Below are 27,008 nucleotides of genomic sequence, written 5' to 3'. Positions count from 1 at the left end.
TCTCCAGTGGAGCACCACTGCCACATCAGCCTTCTGGAAGCTATCTACTTGGCTTTGAATGACTTCCTACTGTCCATCATAGGGAGACTGGTGCAGGTGTTTAGAGTTCACAAACTCCATGTTGTACTGCAACAAACAGGGCAGGGTGGGGTCACAGACTCTGTGCCAAGAGGCTGTGCACCTCTGGAAATGGCTGGATGACTAAGGAATCTTAATGGCGGTGAACCACCTGATGGGATCATTGAATGCTGGAGCGGGTCAGGTGGGTTATCAGTGCCAAGGGGATCACAAGTGGCAGTTACATCCAGAGCTTGCGCAAGGTCTCTTCCGTGACTAGGGAGAACCTTGGCTCGATCTACTCACCACAACGAGAACACGCAATATCAGCACTGTTGCTTTTGTTTCTGCTGTGTCTCACTCAGCGATGCCTTCCACTTCAAGTTGAACTCTGAGATCCGGTATGCCTTTCCGATAATACCACTTCAGTTCTGAGTTCGTAAGAAGATCAGGACCGACTGGGCCGAAGGGATTGTAGTGGCTTCCGATTGGGCATGGAGTATTCGTTAGCCAGCTTCCTGGGCCTGAGCATGTGTCTTCTGGTCAGGCGGCCTCTCCAAGAGGACCTTCTGTCACAACAGCAGGGCAGGGTTCTGCACCTGGGCCTTCAAAACCTCTTCCTTCATACCTGAAGGTTGAGCGATGGCAGCTGAACACTTTGGAGAAAACACGCATGCCTGCCCCCAAACCATGGCAACCATGTGTCCCTCAACAAAAACTATATATACCTTTCAAGACAAATTTGTGGTTTGGTGCCGCACTCACCAGGTTGAGCCTCACCAGATCATCCGGTTTGATGTTGTTTGTTCTATTTCTCACCTTGCAAGGCCTTGCTCGAGCAGTGTTAAGGGTTCATTTGTGGCCCTCTGTGTCTTCTTACATTTGTGTGATCACCCCTCTTTTTTAAAAATAATCCAGTTGTGATGCATTTTTTTAAAGGGTTGCAACACATTTCCCCCTTTTTGGTTTGTGATGCCCTAATGACACCCCAATCTTGTCCTTTCTTGTTTAATGTGTACTCCATTCAAACTGCTCCACAGCTGCCTTCTGCAGATTCTCACCATTAAGATTGTGTCCCTGATTGCCATCACCTCCTCACAGCATATGAGTGAGATTCAGGCAGTGTTTTCTTATCCACCGTGCACCATCTTGTACCTCCTTCAGCTGGTTCTGCGAACTAGAGCCTCCTTTCTATTGAAAGTTGTGATGCTTTTCCATGTTGTTCAGCCTTCTGGGATCTTCTAAGGAGGAGAATCTCCATTGCTGAGATTCTAAAATAGTACTCAGTTTCTATATCGATTGTACCAAAGATCACAGGGTTGATGATAAGCTGTTTATGAGGTTTGCTGGAGTGGGAAAAAAGGCAAAGCTGTGCAGAAGAATTGCACTGGATCGTGCCCTGCAGTAGGATTGACATGCACTGGCGAAGAAACAGCCTCCAGGAGGCTTGCGTGTCCACTCCATCAGGGCTGAAGCTGCTATCACTGTGTTGGCACGGAGTCCCTTTCCTAGACATCTACCAGGCAGCTTTATGGGCTCCCTCCATACTTTCAGGAAGCACCATTGCCTGGACATTCAGGTTCGCCAAAAGGGGCATTTTGCCTGCTTGGTCCTGCAGGACTTTTTGGGTGGAGTTCACTGTTCGATCCACCTCCAAATAGGTACTGTATTGGTATCTGTTCAAAAAGCGAGAATTCTGCAGCTAGAAGTCTCTATCAGAAGAACAAATTACTTATCTTTGGTAACCCTCTTTCTGGTAGATACTCTGCCTAGCTGTAGATTCCTTACTGACCCTCCCATTTTCCCTATTCTGTGATTGGATTCTACCTCTTAATAAGATATCAATACTAATGTTGGACTGTGCCCTTTTTGCAGGGTCATCCCCTATTTTTTCTGATCTGTTTTTGTTGGCTTTAGGACTCTGAGCACTTTACCACTGCTAACCGGTACTAAAGTGCACATTCCCTCTGTAAATTGTGATTGTGGAAGGTTTTCCATGATTGGCATATTTGATTTACGAGTAAGGTCCTAGTAAAGTGCACTATGTGAACCCAGGGCGTGAAAATCAAATGCTACTAGTGGGCCTGTAGCACTGATTGTGCCACCCACGAGTAGCACTGTAAACAAGTCTCAGACCTGCCACTGCAGTGTCTGTGTGCAGTTTTGAACTGCTATGTCAACCTGGCAAGTGCACCCCCCTTTCCAACAACCACCCCCCCACCCAAGAGACTGGCAATAGTGTTGATAAAATATTAAAACATTTGTTTTATTTTTTGCGATTTATTTACTTTTTGATTAAATTTGCACAATCTTTACATCTACAAATGGTGCTAGATGTGGATTATTTTTAATTTTTTTTCCTTCAATATGTTGCACGAATGTCAAAATACTTCCAACATGGCCGCTGAATTGGGCCATGATCAGGCAAAAGGGAGGTGAGCCATCCCGGAAATAGGGCGGCTACAAACAACGCTATGACGGCTGCCATCAGGGGATGAATATCATAGGGCCTCAGAAACCGGCCCGGTTCCATACACGGAGCCGGGCGGTGGTGGATTAGGAGGCACTGGTCCCTTGACGTAGTAAGGAGCAGGGGTGGTTGAGGGGCTGCTTTGACCACGGAGGGAAGGATGGTTGACTGTGAAAAACAAAGTTGTCTGAGTAATACTTGCGACTAGCATTTACCCCGATACCAGGGAAAAGGAATTGACAAGGACCCGCGTTTGTGAATTTATGGAAACCTGGTATGTTTACACGCGTTGGGATAAAAATATGGTCTCCCTGTATTTAATTTATTTTATTTAGTGTGTGACTACAGGGTGGTGCTCCCACCTGGCTCTGGGTGAAAAATGAACTAATGAAACATCGGTGAGTGTGAGATTGGCTTTATTTAAAGATGCTAAGGTCACTACTTGTTGATAATTTGAACCTGGGAGATGGCATAAACCACAGGGACATCTTAAGGTGGAAAGGAATTACAGTGAGAGATGGGAGATTAAATGCACGCTTCAGTATGCACATGTGGTTAAATAAAAAATTGTCTGGGGGGGAGGGAGACACTGGAAGAGAAAGATCTTCCACTGTAATAAGAATATTTGCCTGTATTATGTTCTGCTTCTCTACCCTTTATATTACAGATAACCCAAAGTGTGTATACGAACAGGGAGAAATATTCCTGGATACACAGAATGATATAAGCCCTGATCTATGACAGGTAGGGGAAAGTAATAACGGGGATCTGTGGAGGTCCTGATGAAGGCTGATTGACCCTAGGGGGCATTAAAAAACTGCAGAAACATGTTGACTGATAAACTGGTACTAGGGTGAACAGGTAATAATATCCTGATATCACCACCAGGGGTCCAATTTTAATCCTGTCCGGGGTGGTCCTATAATAAAATTAACGAAGGGGACACACCTGAGACAGTTTTATGTCCTGTGTTTGTTCTGGTCCTGGTTTGTGTTTTTGTGGTGTTGCATCACATTTTTTGTTCCCCACCCTTCCTGCTCCACTCCGACATGGGATTACGTAGGAGTGTGTTAGCAGCAGCAGCCCAATGATGAAGCATGCCACAATAAGTGGGTGAGGGCAGTTTTGCACACTGGTGGTCACCCACACGGGGGGTTGGATGTACTGGTTTCTCTTGTCCTTTAGTGATAGTGGTCGATGTGTTGGGAGGTTTGACAAGGATAGTTTTTCCTCTCCTCCATTATAGTTGCTGTGAGGTGCCCCCACTTGCCAGGCCCAACCCTTCCCTTTTTGTACATTTAAGGCACCCTTACGGTAGGCCCAAGGCAGCCCCATGGGCAGGGTGCAGTGCATTTAAAAGAGTTAGTGTGTTTTACATGTCCTGATAGTGAAATACTGCCAAATTTGTTTTTCACTATTGCAAGGCCTCTCTCTCCTATAGGTTAACATGGGGATTTCATTTAAAGTCCTCTTAAGTTTAATATCCCGTTGGGAGCAGATAAAGATATGGAGCTTGGGGTCTATGAACTCACAATTTGAAAATACATGTTTTAGTGAAGTTCTTTTTTTAAGTTGTAAGTTTGAAAATGACACTTTTAGAAAAAAGGCATTTTCTTGTTTAACCATTTTCAGCATCTGCTTGGCTGCTGAATCCCCATCTGTCTCAGACTGACAGTTATGCTGGCTTTGAATTCACTCTAGACAGTGACATAAAGGGAGCTGAGGTGTGTCCTGCATATCCTGATGGGTCTTCTCAGCTAGAGTGGGGGAGAGAGGAGCTGACACCTGCACCCGAAAGGGCTGTGCCTATCCTCACACAATGCAGTCTCAGACCGTCTGGAGCCAGGCCTGTACAAGGCAGGATTTTGTGAACCACAGAGACTTTCCTTTAAAGTTTGCCTACTTCAAAGGCAGAACTGAGCATAAGTAGTTGACCCAAAATCCCAGACTTTTCTAACACATCTGGATCAAGATGAACCTCTGCCAAAGAGAAGGGCTGAAGAGCTGTGAGGAGGAGTACTGCTGCTTTGCTGTGTGCGCTTTGCTGGGTTGGCCTGCAGTTTCTGCTTCTATTGTGGGAGGACAAAGACTAGACTTTGCTGTGTATTCTGATTGTGAAGTTTCTCTAAGGGCTTGAAGTAGAGCTTGCCTCCTGTTGGAAGTCTCAGAGATACCAATGACTTAAAGTCAGATTCATCTGCCTACAGCACTGGGAACTGTGTGTTTTGTGCTACAGAAGAAAAATCACCAGGGTGCCGTCAACAACGCTATCTGCACTGTGACCTGATGGCATTGCACAAAGTCAGGTCCTGCTTCGCACTGCAACTCTGGTCTCACTGCCTGACTCAGTCACCGAGTCGCTGCTTGCACCGTGACCTGTTGGCTCGGCACTCTGCATCGCCTCTCTTCACACTGCAGCCTTCGTATCCCTGAGGCCGCCGTTCTACGCTGACACCCATGCAGCTGCCTGCACCATGGCCTGAGGACACCGCTTGTTTGGTCCACGAAGCACCATTCCGTCCCACACTGCAGCGTCAGTCCACCAATGCAAGCTCCATTAACTCCAGCATCAGGCACCACTGCTTGCACTGTGGACTCAGCACGAAGCCCGCTCCGCACCGCAACCTTGGGCCTACCGACGGCAGCGCTTCAGTGACTACAATAACACTGCCTGCACAGCGACCTAGAGACACCGCATGTCACAACGCCCCTCTTCACACCACAGCCCTGGTCTCACTGACTCCTCAGGATGCAGTCACCGAGCCGATGTCTGCACGTGACCTGTGGGCTCCACACTTTGCATCGAGCCGCTTGGCACCGCAGCCCCAAAGCCCCCAAAGCCATCAATGCCAGCACTCCTGACTTTGTCATCAGCACAGAGTACGATCTGCAATATTTTGTCTTTGAGGGCCCATCGACCTATGGAACCTACGCCTGCTGATGCTAGCGATGCTGCACTTCAGATCTCATTGCAAGGACGGCAACGCCCTGCTTTTCCAAGGTACTGTTTTCGGGGTCTTTCTGACACCGTAGCTGCCCAGCAACCAAGCGGATGGTCTGAACTGTTGGATTCATTGTTCACAACGCTGTGATACCCCTGGACTAGACTATCAACTTCAAGGAGCTGTATTTTTAAGTAATTCTTGAAAATGTAATATCTTTATTACTGTATGTTGGATTTTTCTCGTTGTGGTCTAGTTTTACACAGATAAATATCGGCTATTTTTTAAAAACCGGTGTGGTGTCTTTTTGTAGTGTTTTCACTGTACTACTGTGTGTTATGTGCAAATGCTTTACACATTACCTATGGATAAGCCTGACTGCTTGTGCCAAGCTACCAAGGAGGTGAGCAGGGGTTGTTTTAGGTGTCTGGCTTCCTTATCCTGACTAGGAAGATTAGTCTCTACATGGACAGGATGCAAGCCACTGCCAAATAGAGACTCCCATTTCTAACACCAAGGTATACCAGTTTTGGCTTTGGGGCACCACGTCTGAAGAAGCAGGCAGCCTTTAAAGCAACTGACATCCAGGCACGGGATTGGCAGCCTTATAGGCCCTGCTTGTCACTTCTGAAGTGGAACAGTCTTGATGCGCAGCCGCATGGCTTCACCTTCTGGCATGCAGAGGTACTATGACAAAAAGTTTCCGGATATAGTTTGACTTCTGTGATTCAAAGGTGAGGAATCTGTAGATAGTCTTTACCAGAAAGAGAATTACAGAAGGTAAGTACTTGTTTATCTCTTCAGTGCCCCCACATTAATTTGACGTAAGCAGATTGATGTGTATCTACTACTCTGTGAACATCAAAATGTACAAAAAGTATAATGCGGACACTAGATGCGGAGGATTAATCACCCATACATCCTCCTTTAATCCTGGTCCCTGTTATACCGCCGTAAAAAAAAAAAATTGTTGCCCAGAGATTTTCATAAGATTTGTTTTTGTATCATTAGATAAGTAATTTAGCTTGGGTAGACATTGCTAATATGGGCTGATTTCTTTTTCTTTTCTGGATTACATTTTTTTTTAAATGGCCAATGTGTTGTGTTGATGATTTAATATTTCAAGAATCATGAGACCTATAAACTTTTGGTGTCAAAACATAGGTTTTGGGAGTGAAATTGTCTTAGATATGTAAAATAACTCCTCAGATCAACCTTTCCGCCATTTACCAAAATGGGGGCTCTATAGTGATGAGTTTTAGTCATTATATTGGTAATTTATTTTAATATTTTTTTGTTTCATGTTTCCGTTGATTCAAATGAGTAAACATAAGTGAAGCAGGTGGTAGCAGAGGATATTTACCTCCTGAGAGTGTTGCTATCTACAAAATCTGAGGACTCATTCAACAAGGAAAAGTGTGTCCTATGTCGAACTAATTAGAAAAGCTAACATCAACTGCGGCTGGACAGAAGAGAGTTGGAGATGCTGCAGAAATATGGCAAGATGAAGTTCACAAAAGAGTAAAACTGGGTGAAGAGGATCAAATATTTTATCATTGTAACAAGTGCTACAAGTCGTATACAATGGAACAAAGTCTGGAAAAAAAAAAAAAAAAAAAGCAGAATCTAATGAGTCACAACAAGAATCCGAGTAATCTGAGATAGTGACAACAACCAATCTCAATGCCCATCCACATAGAAGATCGATGGTTACCCCTCATTCACCTCTAACAACTAATAAGAAAGCAGAGGATCTTCGGTGTCTTAACTGTGGTTTAACCAGAACAAGGGCCAAAGGAAGTGACGAAAACAGAGAGTTGAGTATATTAGGTTTAAAGGGCACACTTGTTTTTATCTGTAGCTAGTTTCTTTCAAGATGAAGTTTTCAGCCGAGTAGCTGATCTGAACAGCAAGGTGAATGTATTTGCAGCGAATTTGAATGCCCACCTGAACTGCATGCATGCATACCTTCGAAAATTTTAATGTACGAGCAGGTTCCAGCAGCAACACAACCGCCCACCTTCAGTTAAGCTTACACATGAAGTTTTAAAGCCACTCTTGAGTGCTTGCTACACGTTCACACTCAGTGAGATCAGAGAAATAATGGTCAACATTGATGCAACTGTAGTGGTCCATAATAATAAAAATAAGATTTTTCTGGTGAGAGTGTACAATGACAGAATGTGTTTTAGTTAGTCTAACAAAAAGAATGGCCACTTATGATGATCTCAGCTGATTTGACACCTGAAGTTTTTGCTGCCAGAATAAGATGACATGATGTAGTAAGATCAGCAGGACCCATTTTAAGAAACGTCCTAAAAGATTTAGATTTTGGATCTACTGATACATTTTGTGATGCCCCAAAGCTCTGCAAATCATGGGAGTTGACAAGAATGCCTGATGTTTTTACATCATTGTTTAATATCTATCAGCAAAGCAAAACAGTTACAAACTGAAGTTCTTGAGTTCTGCACAGAAGGCAGTAACATTGGTGATGGCTTTGAAGATATGAGGGAAGAAGACAGTCTTCTGCTGTGCAAATGTCATGTTTTAATTACATCATGGCAAAAAATACTCCACTACACATAACTGCCCACTCAATTTATGACAAATGCAAAAGTAGAGAGCTGATCACTTCAGTGAATAGGATTGGTGTATCAACAATGACATAGTACGGAGCAAAAACTTGTTAGCAGCTCATGGTGTAAAATCTTGTGAATCTGACAGCACACCACTTCTGAGTCACTTTACCGGGAAAGGATTTACAATTGCTGCTCTTGATGATTTTGATCTTGAAGACAGCTCTTTGTCTGGAACATCCGACACACAATACTGGCATGGTGCTTTTTCAAGACTGTTCCAATGAAGTAGCTGCTGGAAAACAAGCTGTCCGCTGTATGCATAAACAAACAAAGCTGCAAACATATATAACATCTGCCTTGCCAATGTGCGCAAAATCACTACATGCCATGAACACATCCCAGTCTATCAGAAAGTTTTAAAGTGGCTGAGGGTATGAATCTTCTTCTTCCTGTTGCTGCGGTCCGCAAATCTGATTTAACTGAATTTATCATATCACTTGTTCAGGGCAGACTAAAGGATGAAGAAAAGCCAGTTCCTCCATGGGCTGGAATTCATGCTCTGATCTCCCTTATAACTGTCCCACTGAAGAAGGTTGGGTTTTTACCAGTAATACCATCTCCAGTCAAAAACTATGCAACAGTATACACAACTCTTAAAAAAAAAAAAAAAAAAAAAAAATACAAAAAAAATATCCTAAATGTGCATGGTCAGTTTCAAGAACAGCCTATCCTGCCAATTTTCTGTGATGAAGGAGTTTTCTGTATTCTAGCGGTCAAGTACAATTTGATGATCTTTATCCAATGATGAGCTCTTTATACATGACAAAAGTTGTGTTGTGGTGTGCAGAAAGATAGGTCAGTGGATGCGCATCGACAATGCACTTATTGAGATGGAATTCTTTGGAAGCAAAACTGTCCGGCCAGTATTGAGCAGAACTCATTGTTTGTTCATTTCAAGGTATGCTCATCTTATCTGATGCTACAGAAACATTGTCTTGGAATGTTTTCTGGAACAAGAATGACAAATTATGTTTTGCATATTTTATCTTCGAAGTGAACAAGGCACAGGTGCACCTCATTCAAAAGACATAATGCAATATCATTCAATGTTCAGTACACTCAGTCCAAAATCAGAAAAACCTGAAAACAATGTTCATAGAGTTATTAAAAATGTGAAGAAAAATCCGAAACTTGCGAGTACTGGGGAAATGTTTTGTACATGATAGGTCCAGTGAAAAACGTGGCACATTCTGATCAGGAAGGTGATTGGGAGCTGCACATGAACACTGTTAAGTCACTGATTATTGTATTTTGTGAAGTCGATTGCCTAAACTACCCGAGAAATGGATCCTGGTATTTGCAAAGAGTTAAAAGCCAGAGATGGAAAAACCCTACCTATGCAGAAAATTCATGGAAAGACATGTTCTAGTGTAAGATAGGATAGAGAGGGAAGGTTAAATGCAATGGCTTCATATATGAAACTGGAACAGAAGATTCACAGTTTATCGAAAAGCTTCAATAAAACTTTTGGTCATACACGTAAAGGTGACTATGTTGCTCATTGGCAGGCAGTTTACCATGAAGCTCTTTCTATTTGCAGTGTTTTCAGAGATGAAAAATTCTAAAAGAATAGACCATCGTAAAGCTGTTCCTCACCACAAACTTATGGAAAAGAGAGCGGAATGTTTTAATAGACATGTTGACCGCCTTTTTCATTTCATGCAGCATCAAGGAAACCCCTTTGAAATAACGGAGTCTGTGCCCCTACACAACTTCATGACCAAACAATATGTGGTTAACAATATAAAGACATATCTATTATATAACCTAGAACATGGATTGAAACTATACGCAGAAGTGAAGTAGGAGAGATTTGTATTGAAAGAGAAAAAGCTGTTTGACATAATCACTAAAGCTTAACTTCCACACGTTGCCGTAGTAAGAATTTTGTCCAACCAGCCACTACAACACTGGTTACAAAAAAACACTTTAGCAAGCACCTAGAAAAATGGATGTAGCAAAAGTAAGGAGTAAATTTATCAAGGACATACTTTTGCAGGATCTTCTTCCAACAAACACATTATTTGATTGAGATGCTGCAATCAAACCAGTGAGCAAAAACTCCTACAAGAGCTTGAAAAAAACTTTCACCTGAAGAATTTCAGTTCGAAATGGGGTCCTCATTAAAAACTGCTGTTTGTTCTGGACTATGTCACAATTTGATCCATGCAAAACTTTGGAGAGATTGTTCAGACTGTTCTACAGATATCAGTCAGTGTGCACCTTGCAAGAACTGCATATTGTCTTTGACAGTTATCTTAAACTAGCTGTCAAAGAATGTGAGAGAATCAGATGAATTTCTACAAGTGGGACTATTGACCTTGCCTGCATCAAAAATTCCACACCTATACCTGTGCAACTTGATTAATTCTGGTCATCAATATCGAACAAGATGAACTTGGAGATGTAAACTTGCCAAATCATTGCCGTTCTTCCGTACAGTAAGTTCAAGAGTTCAGGTGACCTTCCACCGACGTCACATTCTGTGCATGGACACATTAAAGGAGCGTTCTATTTGATCAGAAGCTGTCTAAATGTCTGGATCATGCATATGTAGAGAAATATTCGTGTGAATTTGGTTGGGAAGATATTGATAGAATGCCAAAACCGATAACCTTTTTTAAAGCCTCTACCCATAGAACTTACACATATGTACTTGCAAGACGTGCTACAAAAAGATGTCCCTGTTGAAAAGCTCTTCTCAAACATTCAACATTATGCAAATGTACAACAAGCAATTGTCAAAACATACATAAAGTGAACTATGAAAATGTGTTTAAAACAGGAGTGACCAATTTTATTTTTATATTCAGATCATAAACATTCCTTGGTGTATACATAAAAGGATTAAAAAATATATTATTTGTTTCATTTCAATATGTCTCGTATTCCTCTATTATAGCTGCCATTTTGTAAAATGGTGGAAGGGTTGTGCTGAGGAGTTATTTTCTGTTTCTGTAAGACTACTTGACCCCAAAACCTATGTTTTGATACTACAATGATGTATATAGGTCTCATGGTGCCTGAAATGTGGCATACTCACTGCAACAGATCCTCCATGTTTAAAAATGTTGTTCAGAAAAAATTGGCCCTGATCAGCAATGTCTACCCAAGCCAAATTACTTCTCTAATGATCCAAAACACAAATCAAAAATGAAAATGTAAGCAATTTTTTTATGTAGGTTTATTGGAGGCAGGGATTACTTCCTGTACAACTCTGCCTTTCCCCTGATGATTCTTTCCATGAATATTGAATAGGAGCCTCTGGCTACTTGCAGTTCACTCAAGAGAAAGTGCCTGTACCTCTTGCTACAAGCGAGGGATGCTGATTGGAACATAACCCTCCCTTGAACTCCTTCACCCAATGTGAAGACACAGTTCATTTTATTTTACTGGAACTGAATGTATCTTTATAGGTTGCAGGTACTGTATTCACTATCCCATGCTAGATGGCCATCCCTATTTTCCTCACCTTCCCTGCTCAACCTGCTTGGGCATTGTGCTATAGCTTTGTGTGATATTTTGTGTTGGTGCCTAGTTTAGTTACTATTAATATATTCTATTGTTACTGTATCTTTTATCTGCTTGAATAAGTAGCATGTTTATCATGTCCACATTCTTAATTGTGCTGTCTCTAGGCAGGAGGAGCTTCAATAGTATAGTCGAACATGCAACTTTACTTGACGCTGTCAGTTTTTTGGTGTTGCCCCACAACTGATGGGTGCAACCAGGTGCTGATGTCATAATTCAGGTGCAGGACACCTACCTGGCGTTTCTCGTGCACATGCACCAGAGTTAGTAGTTTAAAAAAAAAATCTATAATTTTGTCCCTTTAAGATCTGAAACTTGCCTTGATGTTTGTATTTTTTGACCGAGGTTACCTTGTGGCTTCTTTTCTTTATGTCTCTAAACCAAGGGGTTGAAGTGGGCGGGGTCGGAGGGATACGAGGTGCTAATATTTTTTAATTTATAAAGAAATGTTCCCCTTCTTTTTGTGAAAACACTTCCGTCCCGGTATGGTTAATTTAGATAGTGTAAATTATTCAGGTTAAGTATCATTCAGGGAGCCTCTGTGCTGTGAAACACGAAGGGGCAGACAGCTAAACAATAAACATGTCTTCTTGGCAGGGTGCCTGCTTGCCTAAAAGAAATGTGAATGTGCGCAACTGGTTAATCTGCAAATGTAATAAGTGCTTGAAAGTCCGGACTGGCTTTAATTGCTGTAATCACTTGAACATTTGTGATAATGATAAACACGGTTTGCTTGGTAGTGCAAGGGAATTACCATTGGAGCTGTGTGGTCCTTGCGTTTGAGGGGCAGCAAAATAAACAAAAAACGCATTACCTACAGCCTGGGTATTACTCAAATCTACTATTTGGAAACACCATTTTATCTTAAACACTTTTGCGCTTTTTGCAGCTGTCTATAATGCAAATTTAAAATAAAGATTCTATTTTCAGTGCTTTCTGTCACAGACTGGGACCTTGTAGAACTAAAAATGCACGTCACTATTCTCCACTGCACCTACCCAGATTTATTTCTGTGCCTCTGTGGTTACACCCAGATCTTTACAGTGTATTACCTAATAGAGGTTTTATAATGTAGTGCATTTGCCACTGATGAACTTTTTTTAAAATGTATTTCTCATTTAAGCTATGCGTTAACTTATATGTAGCTACCGGAAGTTGAAAGACAAAAAATAAAAAACCTACATGATATTTTGTTTTTTTAACTACGCCTTTGACCCCGTCCTGCGCTCACTGACCCCGCCCCCATTGTATGCAGTACCGCAGTTCCCATGCTTTTTTTAATGCACTCCGACCGTTGCTCTAAAACCCAGCTGAATTTTTCATATATTAGTCTGAATCGTGTTACTGGAAGACTATGCTATAGACTTATAATGGATTATGCACAACATTGTAGAATGTATATATAGCGTCATACCCTGACGAAGCTGCAAAGTGGAGTACTTTGATCTGCAATGCAGTTCCTGGGCATTCTTTTAAGGTACATATATGGAACCGACATTTTGCCGCAACTGTTACGCACAGGCCTGAGTTGCTTTACTAGTGAAGAAAGGTCCATTAGGCACTGGAATCTGTGTTCCTTTTGAAGTCACGTTCACCACTTGCACTACAAATGAAGAAATATGCGACATGGGACTAAGGAATTACCTCAGACTGGCAAACGGCGGGTAACTACTATACTGCCGATGGTAAATACCTTGTGCGATTGGAGGAAGGCCACACCCACAGGTGGCTATGAAGAGATAAAATCATGCACTGCTGCATTATGGCGATTAGCTCATGATGCACCTCTTGTGATCTAGGGTAGTGGTGGTTGATACGAGATTGCCCCCATGTCTCATGAACTCTGATGAAGTAAATTTGTCTTGTTTATAATCCTCAAATGAAACCAGAAAGCTAAAAAATAAGCAATGTTTAATCTAGGGTCTGAGTTGTGTTATTGTACTGTCTAACGTATGTTTCTTATGATGGCCGTCGTGAAGATTTAACAGATCATGTTCCATTATACCTAGATAATTAAACCGTTGAAATAGTATGGGATCTTTTGTAAGCTCTATCATAAAATTAATGTTTTGTAGTTTTGAGGCTGCTTCAAATTTCATGCTGTGTACTATTTCGCCATCTAGTGGTTGAGTGCGGTAAAAAGATAATTGTAGAAAATATTTTTATTTCGAATATGTAACATAAGGGACTATCGCGAGACACCAGGTGAAGTCAGTCGTAATCTTACGGAGCTACAATTTGTTGTTCTGATGTGGGGGTACAGGTACATCTAACGTTAGTCTCATTCTTTCTGACGTGAAACTCCAGGGGAATGATTGCAGCGGGAAAATGTAATTTATTTGGGGGTGTTGCATTGTTTTCTTGATTGGTAACTAGTTATATACATTTCCTCCCCAAGTCAGCACTAATTGCTTTTACTCAAGTACTTCTTTAATTGTGTTGTCTGAAAAAACGAAACTATATTTTTAAATCTATCGGTGTAAAAGTGTTCTTTGCCAGATGAGCATGCAGATGGACAAGTTTTAAATTTTGTTTAGATTTGTAAGGATTGGATCCCTCTATAGGAATTGTGTATCTATAGAGGGTTAAAGGTAGGCGAACATTTTAGCGTTGAGGTTGGATTTGTGGAACCGTGCATTATTTTCTTGTGGAGAATATTGGTGATAAAGCTTTCTTGAATAATGTTTGCTCAATGCTGACTTGAGTGCTTAGCTGTAGAAAATAAAGCTGACTAAAGACCTTTCACCGTGCTGCTGCGGTGTGAAACGTCAATCTTTTTGCTTGGAGGGAACATTGATTTATAAACCTTCTTATAACTAGACTTAAAGGATGTCCGAGCTTGTAGTGTAGAGGTGTAGGAGCATTTTCCATGTTTGAGTTGAGTATATTACGATTAGCCATCTTTCATCAGGTTTAGGAATAAAAATAGGCTGCACTTGTTGCTTTTTTTAGGTTTTTAGGCTTGTAGGACTTTGTGCTTATCCCACAGCTCCACGTTGCTCTCTCATTTGCCTGTTTACTTTCTCCTTTCATGCTCCATGTTACTCTCTCATATTTGCTTTTCTCCCCCACCAAGCAGTCACTGTTGTTTACACTTCCCCCAAACCCTGTGTTGCTTGCGCCTCCTGCATTGCTGCCTCTCACCCATTTAAAGGTGGTGGGAAATATCACTTTTGCTCACTTTATTTTGTACCTACTAATCCAACTCAGTTTGGCAAATAAAGAAAAATAAATTGCCTGCAGAATTTTCTAAGCATGCACGTTTTGTGTGTGCCTGCAATATGACGCGGCCCACAGTGTCTTCTTTGCCCACTATGCACAACATCGGGGATGCTGCACACCATTAAAAACCACTGGCAAAACCAATAGGTCCCAAAGGCGAGACTGTAGAGATGTGCTTGTAAGAGAAGAATTGTGTGAACATTCTTGAAGTAATAAAGAATGTGGTGATTGGTGAATCCTGGAGAAAGCTGTTAGTGGAGCTGGAAGCTGGGAGTTACTACTGTTGTGGAAGAAAATTTCTTAAAAAAAATAACTCTACAAGTCATACAGAATTGCACAGTTACTACAAAATGTGGCGACGAGGGACTCTGCGCAGAGAACATATCAGTAACTCCCAACCCCTGGTCTAGTTAGACGGGACTAACGAACACATGTGAAGAAAAAGAAAAGAAGGAAGAAACAGAAGGAAACTGTAGGTCTGTCAATCCTATATCTGTATATTAATACTTGGATTCGACAAGCAGTTATAATTCAGCAAGACATTTTTTTAATTGCTGAGGCTATTGTCTCAGAAATGTGACCGGGTTCATATCTGAACTACCACCGGTCGATTTGTAGTGATTCAAAATAAATTCCTAAATGTGACAGTTTTTAGTTGATATTGATCTTTGATTGAAATTTTGACGGAAATCTCACTGCGTGCCACATTCCAATATATGTACTACTGCATGCAGTGATATATTGATTTTTAAAATTATCACTGCATGCACAGCATCGATATTCTTTTGCCACTGCGCGCTGGACAAGTGCTACACGTGCTGAACACTAGTTCCTCAACGCGCTCCACATTTCAGTGCTGGAATTTAGCAACATTTCAACATCGGTAGATGCATTGAAATAACGTGTACACACCTATACAGTGCTTGTGAAGCCCTCCAAGGGTATTGTGCACCTCAGATAGATGTCCCAGTGCGGCCCTGATTCAGGAACAGTAATATCAAAAGGACTACTATGAAATGGAGACGGAAGAAAGACTACCTCCTTACAGAACACTACATTTACAATTAATGCTTATGAAGCTTGAAACAAGTAACAGAAAAACTATCTATTATTTTAAATAGTTATTTTATATAATTATTTTAGCTTATTAATTTGACTTATTTTAGTATTTTGTGGTAGTTTTTTCTTTTTTTGCAGGTATGGCAGAACAAAGCTTAACAGCACAACTGTGTTTTTTACCTTTATCTGGGGACCCAACAATTGCTTGGAAGAGATGGAGATTTTTTTTTTTTTTACATATATATTGGCTATAGGGGCCGACAAATACGGTCCTGTAAGAAAACAAGCAATTTTGTTACACCATTTAGGAACAAAAGAAAGAAGAATATACGAAGATCTGCCTGAGATATCATGGGGGAAGGAGAACCCATAAAGATATATGAAATGTCACTACAGATGTTGGGAAAACATTTTACACCAAAAGTAAGCAAAGTATTTGAAAGACATACATTTTTTCTCATACGCAGTCATGATGAAGATATAATGACTCATGTTGCGACCCTAAGAGGGTTAGCGGTGACATGTGACTTCCGGGAGTTCAACAATTCTTTAATACATGATCAAATAGTGTGTTGTACAAACAACAAGAAAGTGTAAGAAAGATTATCTGTTGATCCTTCTCTAGAAGAATCCATACAAGATAGCAAGGAGTATGGAGCATACTGATGTGTGGATGGAAGAGATAGAGATGACTAAAAAATATAGGAAGAATTCTGAGAAAGAGACTACAGTGGAAGTAAAGGACCATGACATGTAGATTGTGTGGAAGAAGGGGTCATCTGACAAAAGTTTGTAGGTCGAAGGGGAAGATGAAAAGCAACAGTGTCAAAACAATAAAAGATACAAGTGAAGATCAAGAAGAAATAATCTTAACCATAATTGACAGAGAAATCGATTTAGCAGAACGAGGAGAGTATGAGTGGTAGGAATTTTAAAAGAGAAAGTTCAGATAAACTAGAGAAGCCTCATTGTGATATAATACTGGGAACTGCCACTGTGAAAGTATTGGTGGGTTCAGGAAGTCTGTTTACTTTAATATCCAAAGAGATCTATGAAAGTGTCTTAAAAACACAGATTGGAGATTTACAAAAGGCTAATGTAAAAGCAGTTGGATATGGTGGGAAGAGAACTGACATAGGGATACAGTGGATGGATATTTTGTTTAGAAATAATGGTATGCATGGAAAAATATAAGTAACTAACGAGGGATCGTGCCTCTTAGGGTGGCGTCATCAGAAAGATTTAAATATTGTGCTTGATCCCAATGCCAAAGAGCCAGTTATGGTTGTAGAATCAATGGTTATAAGTTATGTGGAAAATCAAGATGCATAGAGAATGGTGTGAAAAACTAATGGGTACATATCCGAAAGTTTTTACTAATAAACTGGTTAAGCTAAAAAAAAAAAAGTGTAAACAGCAAATAATTTTAAAGAAAAGTGCTGTACTCGTCCCTCGTAAAATGAGACCTGTACCATTCCTAATGAGACAACCATTTCAGCAAGAATTGAACAAGTTATGAGAGGAAAAAATAATAGAACCAGTAGTCATCTGAGCGGTTGGCATCTATAGTCGTGGCCCCAAAAGAAGGAACCAAGATCCGTTTGTGTATAGATTTGAGGGATCGCAATAGAAACATTTGGGTGGACAGACAACCCTTGCCTGATATTGCAGAAATGTGGAGTATGATGAGTAGTGGTAAGGTATTCAGCGTGTTGGATATGTCAGCAGCATATTGGGTCAACTTGCATCCTGAATCTCGCTCCTTAACTTTTTTTGTCGCACCTTTGGGGGTGTATCGTTATTGTAGAATTCCTTTTGGACTGGCGTCAGCATCTGCTGTGTTTCAGCGAATAATGCAGAAAATTTTTCATGGAATAGACAATGTTATGTTTTCAAGACGACATAATAGTAATGGGAAAATCCCTGAGAGAACATGATGAGGTATTGGAAAAAATTGAGGATCATGGTTTGACCAAGAAAAAAAAAGAATGAGTAAATTATTTGGGACACGAGATATTTGACTAAGGAATAAAACCCAAGAAGAGTATAGTAAGAGCAATTAGTGATGCTCCACAACCATGCAACAAACACCAATTAAGGTCATTTCTGCTACTGGCTGAGTGCTGTTCTAAATTTGTGCATAATTTTTTTGACGTTATAGAACCTATGAGAGTGTTAAAGAAAGGTACAGTGTTTGAATGGGGAGCAGAATGTTTAACTTGCATTTGCTAAGATTAAGCAGTTGATTGCTCATGCTCCAATATTGGGGCACTTTGAGGTTAATAGAAAAACTATTGTGATGCTAGTGGAGTGGGTCTTGGTGTGGTGCTGATTCAAACGCTGAGTAATGAGGAGAGAATTTTAGGGTTTGCATTGCGATGGTTACAGGCGGCTGAACGATAGTACTGTGCCATTGAGAAGGAAACATTAGCTTGTTGCTGGGGTATAAACCACTTTAAATATTACCTGTGGGGATTACCTTTTGTGCTTCGAACTGGCCATAAACCTTTGTTGCAAATCTTCAAATGTGGTCGGGGGCTAGAAAGGAGTGTAACCCCTCGTATTTCTTGATGGCTGATTAGTTATTGATTTTGTTGTTGAGCTTGTAAGAGGAAAGAGAAATGTAGTGATTGATTGTCACGCATGCCTGTGGACGAAATTCCAGAAGAAATTTCACTTACATGCGTGATGGAGTCGCAGGCATTTTCCGTTGATGGAGAATTCGTCGTAGGGCAGGAAGAATGGAATGATGCAGTTGTTGCAGACGAGAGGAGTATGAGGATTTAAAGAGATTTATAAGTAGTGTTTGGCAGGCAACAACTGTCTTACATGGAAATCTGAGCCAGTATTGTGAAGTAAAGGCTGAGTTGAGTATTCAGGATGAGAAGATTTTTAGGCACCATACGGTTGTTCCTCCTATGGCATTGAGGACAAGGTTATTAAAAATTGTGCATGAAGGACATTTAGAAGGAGTTTGACGAAGAGGAGGTTGAGACAATTCTGTTGGTGGCCTCGGATGGACAAGGATGTAGAAACAATTGTCAATGACTGTCAAGCGTGTAGCAATAGTGATAAATTCAAAGTTGTTAGACAACCATCTTTGGGTGCATGCAATTTCCTGCAGGACCATGGGGAAGGTTGGCTTTGAATTTTCTAGGTCCTGTTGATAGACTGGGCAGAAGAAATAATTTTCTCATAGTTCTAGTCAATAATCATAGTAAGTGGTTTGTAGTCAAGACTGTGGAGCAAATAGCAACTAGCAATGTTATAGAATTCCTAAGGAAAGTATTCTTGGAAGAAGGAATACCAAAAGTCCTAGTTATGGATAATGGTGTACAGTTGGTTTCTCCAGCTTTGACAGATTTTCTTACAGGTTTATGGATCAGACATGATAGAGTGACATTACTTCGGCCACAAGCAAATGCTTTGGAAGAGAGTTAACCGAATAATTATGTAGAGCATTCAACTTTCTTTGGCAAATGGGCTGATGTGGAGAGAGGATCTGAACAAGATGTGGGCACGTAGAATACCAACTCTTTCAATGACGGGTGTCTCCTTTTATTGCTTTTTAAGGGGAGGCAGCCAGCAACAAAGGAATCTCCTTTGTGGTTTCATGAGAAGAAACAGGTATGGGTTGATCATGAAGGTATGAAAATGAGGGTGACAAATTTACAGAAACATAATAAAATGAGTTATGATAGCAGAAAGGGAGTGAAGAACATCTGCATGAAGTGGTGACTGGGTGGCAGTGAGAAAATATGGTTGTGAAGAAAGGTGAGAGCAAGCTTCTTAAACCACAGAGCATATCAAAGGTAATGAATTCTGTGGTTTAATTGGATGGTGGTAAGGAGTGGAGTATAGGACATTTGTGCAAAGTTAAAATGCCAGTGAGTGAGTAGTGAACATTGTATTATATATATATATATATATATATATATATATATATCAGTATTTTTATAGGTATTCTGTTACTGCTATATTTTAAAGGGAAAAAAACTTTTCTTTTTGAGCTTATAAGTTTGGTAACATTAAAATATGTAATGGGAAGATGTGTAGAGATGTGCTTGTAAAAGAAGAATTGTGTGAGCATTCTTGATGATGTAATGAAGAATATGGGGATGGATGAATTCTGGATAAAGGTGTTAGTTCAACTAGTAGCTGGGAGTTACTACTAATGTGGAAGAAGATTCCTTAAAAATAAAGAACTATACAAGTCATACAGAATTGTGCAGTTACTACAGAGACCTATTGGCTTTATCCGTACTTGTTGCTTTGGTTAAGGATATGGGAAACTGTAGAAGGGTAGAGAATTCCACAGTGAAGTCTGACGGTAGAGTTACATAACTTCTCAGTGCTTGGGCATTCTCTGGCTGGAATCCTTTCGCTTCATAGTGTTAATGAGATCATACCTCTCATTGATACCATAACTCGTTCTGAACTTCTGCACATATCTTCTGCCACTGGTCAAGAAATTGATCTATTTTTGAGCCTGCAACCCCGTATTGTAACTTTAGTTGCCTTGTAGCCAAAAAAAGTCCTGGTTGTTTGTTGCAAGTTTCACTGCCTGAAATCTACATCTGACATGATCTTGTTTTTTAATGTTTTGTTTCAGCTCTTCCGTGAAGTACGAATAATGAAGGTTTTGAATCACCCCAATATAGGTGAGTATAGTCTTCAATCTAAATATTTTTATTCTCATTCCTTAGAACAGGGCAGTTGGAGTGGGTATCATGGGCGTGTGAATGAATTGTATCTTTGTCACATAACTTGGACAGGAATTAATGGGCTGTAGATCTTACTTAGTGTGCACAAGCATACAAATTGCCTGCACACTGTTTTAGATAGTGCCATGCTCCAACCTAAACTGCTCACACATGCGTTCTAGCATACTTTCCAAACCAGCAGTTTGTGTTGGCATTCCAAATCGGACCATGAAACATGATCTTATTTTTTTCATGTTTCCACTCTCCAGTTGCATTTTTAGTTGGGTGATAGGGCTCACATCTGGAGCTTTGGGTGCTCGCTACATATCTGCCTGTGAATTCAGTGTACGTGTTTGTTGGCTTGAGTAAAACTTAAAGAACTGGTGTACACTGTTCAAAACCTATGTATTTTTGGTCCATTCTGAGGTGTTCTCTCCCAAGACGTACTTTGTTCCTGTCTGAAGAAGACGCCTGTACCCCTCTTTCATTTGTGTTGTTGCCAAGCTCTTGCTTAGCCAGATGGAGGCAGTATTGAAAGTTTCAGAGTTCTGAGATTGATACCGCTCTAAGTGACGAATCTTGCATTAGCCCCGTGTAAGCTTGATGAGATCTCTGCAGTTTTTACAGAAGTCTGCAGCTCTCTACTTCCTCAATACGAAATGGAATAGTCCTGCATGAAAAATGCTGGTAGGTCCCAGCTGTGGATTCCCTACAGTAAAACATCTAGCTTTCCTTTTTTATTTCGGTAAAGGGATTCATAAGAAGTCTCGGGAAACAGATTGTCTAAAAAAGAATGATTTCTTGGTGTTAATCTGGTTGAAGTGCGACTTCTTGTACTCTTGCTTTGTGGCTTGATTGCCGATTTTCTGTTAGATAAAAGGTTATTTATATGGTGTTCAGGATACTGTTTTCATTTAAAAAAAAAAAAAAAAATTGTGGCATAATATTAAGACTCATTTACTGTCGGCAGGGTAGTGTCCCATTAGAATACTAGTGTATGCAGTTCTCAGTTTAGTTTGGATAGGAAGGAGAGCGTGAACTGGGGGTGGGGGGAGGTTGGATTTTTTTGAGCCAGTCTCTGGCTTAAGTAAGAGTATATGATGTGATTTTCTGATGGTTGTGTTTTTGGGAGGCAGTAGGGAGATTTTGCATCCCTGTAACGTACGTGAATGAAAGCTGTGTCCTCAGTCCTGTTGGATGCAGTAGCTGGCCGCATATATGTTATTTGCACAAGATCAGCTAGATGTAGGGTTTTCTTGAGAGAGAGATTAAGATAGGATAAGAAAAGCATGCTGCACTTGAAGAATTGAAGATCCCACAGACGTCCCCCAACTAGCCTAAGGCTATAACAAACATTGAGAAGGCAAATGGCTGTGTTATTCTTATGATATTTTTATATCTGAGATGTCATAAAATTATAATCACATATGAAACAATTCAGTACTTCAATGTTGTGAAAGCAATTCCTTAACCTCTTTAATGCGGGCGTCAGCAGTACCTCCCTGGTGCGGGTCACGACCATTGGCTGACACCAGGGAGGGGGTTAAAAAAATATCCTCCAATGTATTGCATCAGAGTTTTTTTTTTTTTTTTTTAAATGAAAAAAACCCCAGGAGACACACAAGATCTTAAGATCCTAACCCCCACCCACCCCTTTTTGACATCAGCACAGCGCAATGACGTCATTGTCTGTTTTCCTGCTCCGGTGGGGAAAACGGGCCCAAACGGGCTCCTCTGACATTTGAGAAGGCCTCGTTTGAAATTCTACCCTTTCAAACAAGGCCTTCCTGAACAGGTTTCCTGGCTCTGTGCTGCGATTGAGGTCCAGGAAACCCCACTGGACGCCAGGGATTTCACCTGGGGGGTGGTCGGCCCCTTCGGCAAACGGGCCACCCCCCTGCAGGGGCAATAATTTTTTTTAATAGTTGTATGGTTTCCCTGGGGGCCACTATGGCACCCAAGGAAACCATACAGCTATTAAAAATTAAGATGTAGATATACATATAGCTATACATATAGATATACACATAGATATAGATATACACATAGATATAGACGTAGATATAGATATACATGTTCCTATAGATATAGATATATATAGATATAGGTATTCATATAGATATAGGTAATCATATAGATATTGATATACAGATATGTATAGATATACAGATACATATAGATATCGATATAGACATATCTATGTAGATATATCTATGTAGATAGCAATCACTTTTGTCAACGTGTGTGTGGTTTCCTCGTTGGCTGCTTTCAGCCCTCAGGAAAACCACACCCATATATACGTGATCTCTCTCGCTCTCTCTATATATATATTCTCTTGCAGTTGCAGCTTGTCTCTTCAAAGCAATGCACATACTTCAACTGACGCATTTCAACTGTAGCTTTTAGGCAGCAATAAAAGTAAGTCTTGTGATGATGTTTCTACTACAAAAGGGTCTGACTTTTGTCTAGTGGCTGTTTTGATGCCATAAAGTAGCGCAGAAGGTTTATATGCCTACTGCAAAGATCAAATCTGTATTTTATGTAAATAGTTGACAGGATTAGTAAAATCAGCCATTACCTGCGCAATAATACAAATGAAATGTATGTGAGTTGTGGCTATGGAGAGATGAAGGGCACTTTTGCTGGGTTGTAGTGAGGGAATTCGAGAAGGAAGTCATGGGAGTGGGAAGTGCCAATAATAATTGTGGGACTGGGCGCTAAAGGCTGTGACGATTGGTATGTGACAAGGTGAAGTAATAGTGTGTCTTTTTTTTGTGTGTCTTGAAAGAATGTGCTGATTGAGGGAAGAAGGTAAGGTGACCTTTACTGTTGCACGTATCACACACAGACACACACACCCACCCACCAGCAATTTTGTTACTGTCTACGTAGGCTAGTGTTTTAGAGCAACAGTTGAGCCTGTAGCAGAGATGGCATCTTGTTGGATGACTGTTGCTCAAACCCTCACTCGGATTTTAGAGGACAGCTCTGGCGTAGGATCAGAGACTGAGACAGCAACTGAGGGATAAGACAATGGCGCAGAATCTGGGAGTGATTTTTCAGTCAGAGGATTCCCATTTGATAACTCCTCTTCCATTGATTATGAGGGAGTTGATGAGGACAGTCCTACTGTCCCTTCGCAAGCAGTCTGTGCAGCGGGACAATAGCGGGTTAGCCCAACCCAGAGAACAGGTGCAGGCGGAGGCAAACACAGAGAGAGTGCTCTCTTGGGAGCTCCCCAATTTAGTTCAGCCCCAAATTCCACCGCCCAAGTCGTATTGTGGAGACATCAAAATTATCTAAAAAAAAAACAAACAAAAAAAACCCTGGTTTTGTAAGGCAGGCACCTGCGTTTTTGGTCCTGGGCTCAGGGGGCATATAGGGAAACCTACCAAACACAGACAGTTAGGGAAACTAGGCACCTGAGGGGGTCTACAGAGGTGACTTGTGTGGATTCCCCAAAGTGTTATCACCCAGAATACCTTGCAAAGGTGAAATGTTGAATAAAAACTCAATTGTTTCTCACATTTTTGTCACACAAGCTACAGGAATATGCTTGGATCCACAACATTTCTACTACCCAGTGCTTCCCCAACTGTCCTCATAAAAATGCTACCCCACTTGAGTGCCTGTACTTAGTGCCTACGTCAGGAATAGATCACCCCAGGGTCAACAGTTGCCCTCATGTAAGGACCAACGTTGACTGTTGTGTGATCTATTCCTGTCGTGGGCACTAGGCCTAACCACACAAGTGAGGACCATTTTTATCGGGAGACTTGAGGGAATGCTGGGTGGAAATAAATTTGTGGTTCCTCTCAGATTCCAGAACTTTCTATCACCGAAATGTGAGAAAAAAGTGTTTTTTTTTTTTTGGGGTCAAATTTTGAGGTTTGCAAAGGATTCTGGGTAACAGAACCTAGTGAGGGACCCACAAGGTACCCCATCCCGGGTTCCCCTAGGTGTGGGATTTAAAAAAATGCACAGGTTTGTTAGGTTTTCCTAGGTACTGGCTGAGCTAGAGACCAAAATCCCCAGCTAGGCACTTTCCAAAAAGCAGGTTAGTTTTCTTTGGGAAAATGTGATGTGTCCATCTTTGGGGCATTTCCTGTCGCGGGCACTAGGCTTACCCACACAAGTGAGGTACCTTTTTTTTATCAGGGACTTGGGGGAATGCTGGGTGGAAGGAAATTTGTGGCTTCTCTCAGATTCCAGAACTTTGCAGCACCAAAGTCTGAGGGAAAAGTTTTTTTTTTTTCTCTCCAAATTTTGAGGTTTGCAAAGGATTCTGGGTAATAGAAACTGGTGAGAGCCCCACAAGTCACCCCATCCTGGATTCACCTAGGTGTCTAGTTTTCAAACATGCACAGGTTTGGTAGGTTTCCCTAGGTGCTGGCTGAGCTAGAGGCCAAAATCCACAGCTAGGCACTTTCCAAAAAACACATCAGATTTCAGTGTGAAAATGTGATGTGTCCGTGTTGCGTTTCCTGTCGATCGCATTAGGCCTACCCATGCAAGTGAGGTACCATTTTTATCGGGAGACTTGGGGGAACACAGAACAGCAGAACAAGTGTTATTGCCCCTTGTCTTTCTCTACATTTCTTCCTTTCAAATGTAAGACAATGTGTAAAAAAGACATCTATTTGAGAAACACCCTGTAATTCACATGCTAGTATGGGCACCCCGGAAAACAGAGATGTGTAAATATCCCCTGCTTATCAAGACCTTATCTTGTGCCCATTTTGGAAATCCAAAGGTTTCCTTGATGCCTGTAAGGAAATGCCTCCGTGGTATGGTAACCCTCTGACTTTTTGCCTTTGCTGATGCTAAGTTACGATTTGAAAATGTGCTGGGACCCTGCTAACCAGGCCCCAGCACCAGTGTTCCTACCCTAAACTGTACCTTTGTCTCCACAATTGGCACAACCCTGGCACTCAGGTAAGTCCCTTGTAACTGGTACCCCTGGTACCAAGAGCCCTAATGCCAGGGAAAGTCTCTAAGGGCTGCAGCATGTCTTATGCCACCCTGGGGACCCCTCACTCCGCACATGCACACTGCCTCACAGCTTGTGTGTGCTGATGGGGAGAAAATGACTAAGTCGACCTGGCACTCCCCTCAGAGTGCCATTCCAACCTCACACTGCCTGTGGCATAGGTAAGTCACCCCTCTAGCAGGCCTTACAGCTCTAAGGCAGAGTGCACTATACCACAGTTGAGGGCATATGTGCATGAGCACTATGCCCCTACAGTGTCTAAGCAAAACCTTAGACATTGTAAGTGCAGGGTAGCCATAAGAGTATATGGTCTGGGAGTTTGTCAAACACGAACTCCACAGTTCCATAATGGCTACACTGAAAACTGGGAAGTTTGGTATCAAACTTCTCAGCACAATAAATGCAAACTGATGCCAGTGTGCAATTTATTGTAAAATACACCCAGAGGGCATCTTAGAGATGCTACCTGAAAACATACCCGACTTCCAGTGTAGGCTGACTAGTTTCTGCCAGCCTACCACACACCAGACATGTTGCTGGCCACATTGGGAAGAGTGCCTTTGTCACTCTATGGCCAGGAAGAAAGCCTGTACTGAGTGGAGGTGCTTCTCCCCTCCCCCTGCAAGAACTGTAAAACCTGGCGGTGAGCCTCAAAGGCGTCCCAGCTAGTGGAGATGCCCGCCCCTCCGGCCACTACCCCACTTTTGGCAGCAAGGCTGGAGGAGATAATTAGAAAAACAACGAGGAGCCACCCACCAGTCAGGACAGCCCCTAACGTGTCCTGTCCTGAGCTGAGGTGACCCTTACTTTTAGAAATCCTCCATCTTGTGAGTGGAGTATTCCCCCAATAGAATTAGGTTTGTGCCCCCTCCCCACAGGGAGGAGGCACAAAGAGGGTGTAGCCACCCTCCAGGACAGTAGCCATTGGCTACTGCTCTCCCAGACCTAAACGCACCCCTAAATTCAGTATTTAGGGGCTCCCCAGAACCTAGGAAGCTAGATTCCTGCAACCTTAACAAGAAGGACTGCTCACCTGAAGCCCTGCAGTGAAGCCTGAGACGACAACTGCTTTGGCCCCAGCCCCACCGGCCTGTCTCCCAACTTCGAAGAAAACTGCAACAGCGACACATCCAGCAGGGACCAGCGACCAGCGACCTCTGAAGCCTCAGAGGACTGCCCTGCAACCAAGGAACAAGAAACTCCTGTGAACAGCGGCCCTGTTCAACAATCTGCAACTTTCTTGCAACAAAGAAACAACTTTTAAAGACTTCACGTTTCCCGCCGGAAGCGTGAGACTTTCCACTCTGCACCCGACGCCCCCGGCTCGACCTGTGGAAAACCAACACTTCAGGGAGGACTCCCCGGTGACTGCGAGCCCGTGAGTAACCAGAG

General features: G+C 41.7%; 1 protein-coding gene across 10 annotated transcripts in view; it reads left to right on the top strand.

Annotated features, from left to right (window-relative positions):
* MARK2 (microtubule affinity regulating kinase 2) overlaps window positions 1–27,008 on the top strand; it is a 603,936-nt gene that overhangs the window by 251,474 nt on the left and 325,454 nt on the right. For all 10 annotated transcript variants that reach the window (XM_069207129.1, XM_069207137.1, XM_069207134.1 and 7 more), the window contains exon 4: window positions 20,536–20,584. In XM_069207129.1, the coding sequence (XP_069063230.1) occupies window positions 20,536–20,584 (49 nt within the window). The remainder of the gene's footprint in view (window positions 1–20,535; window positions 20,585–27,008) is intronic.

The sequence above is a fragment of the Pleurodeles waltl genome, chromosome 9, assembly GCF_031143425.1.
Source record: "Pleurodeles waltl isolate 20211129_DDA chromosome 9, aPleWal1.hap1.20221129, whole genome shotgun sequence".
Taxonomy (NCBI): domain Eukaryota; kingdom Metazoa; phylum Chordata; class Amphibia; order Caudata; family Salamandridae; genus Pleurodeles; species Pleurodeles waltl.
Note: the sequence above shows the minus strand (reverse complement) of the source record. Positions and strands in the feature narration are given on the sequence as shown.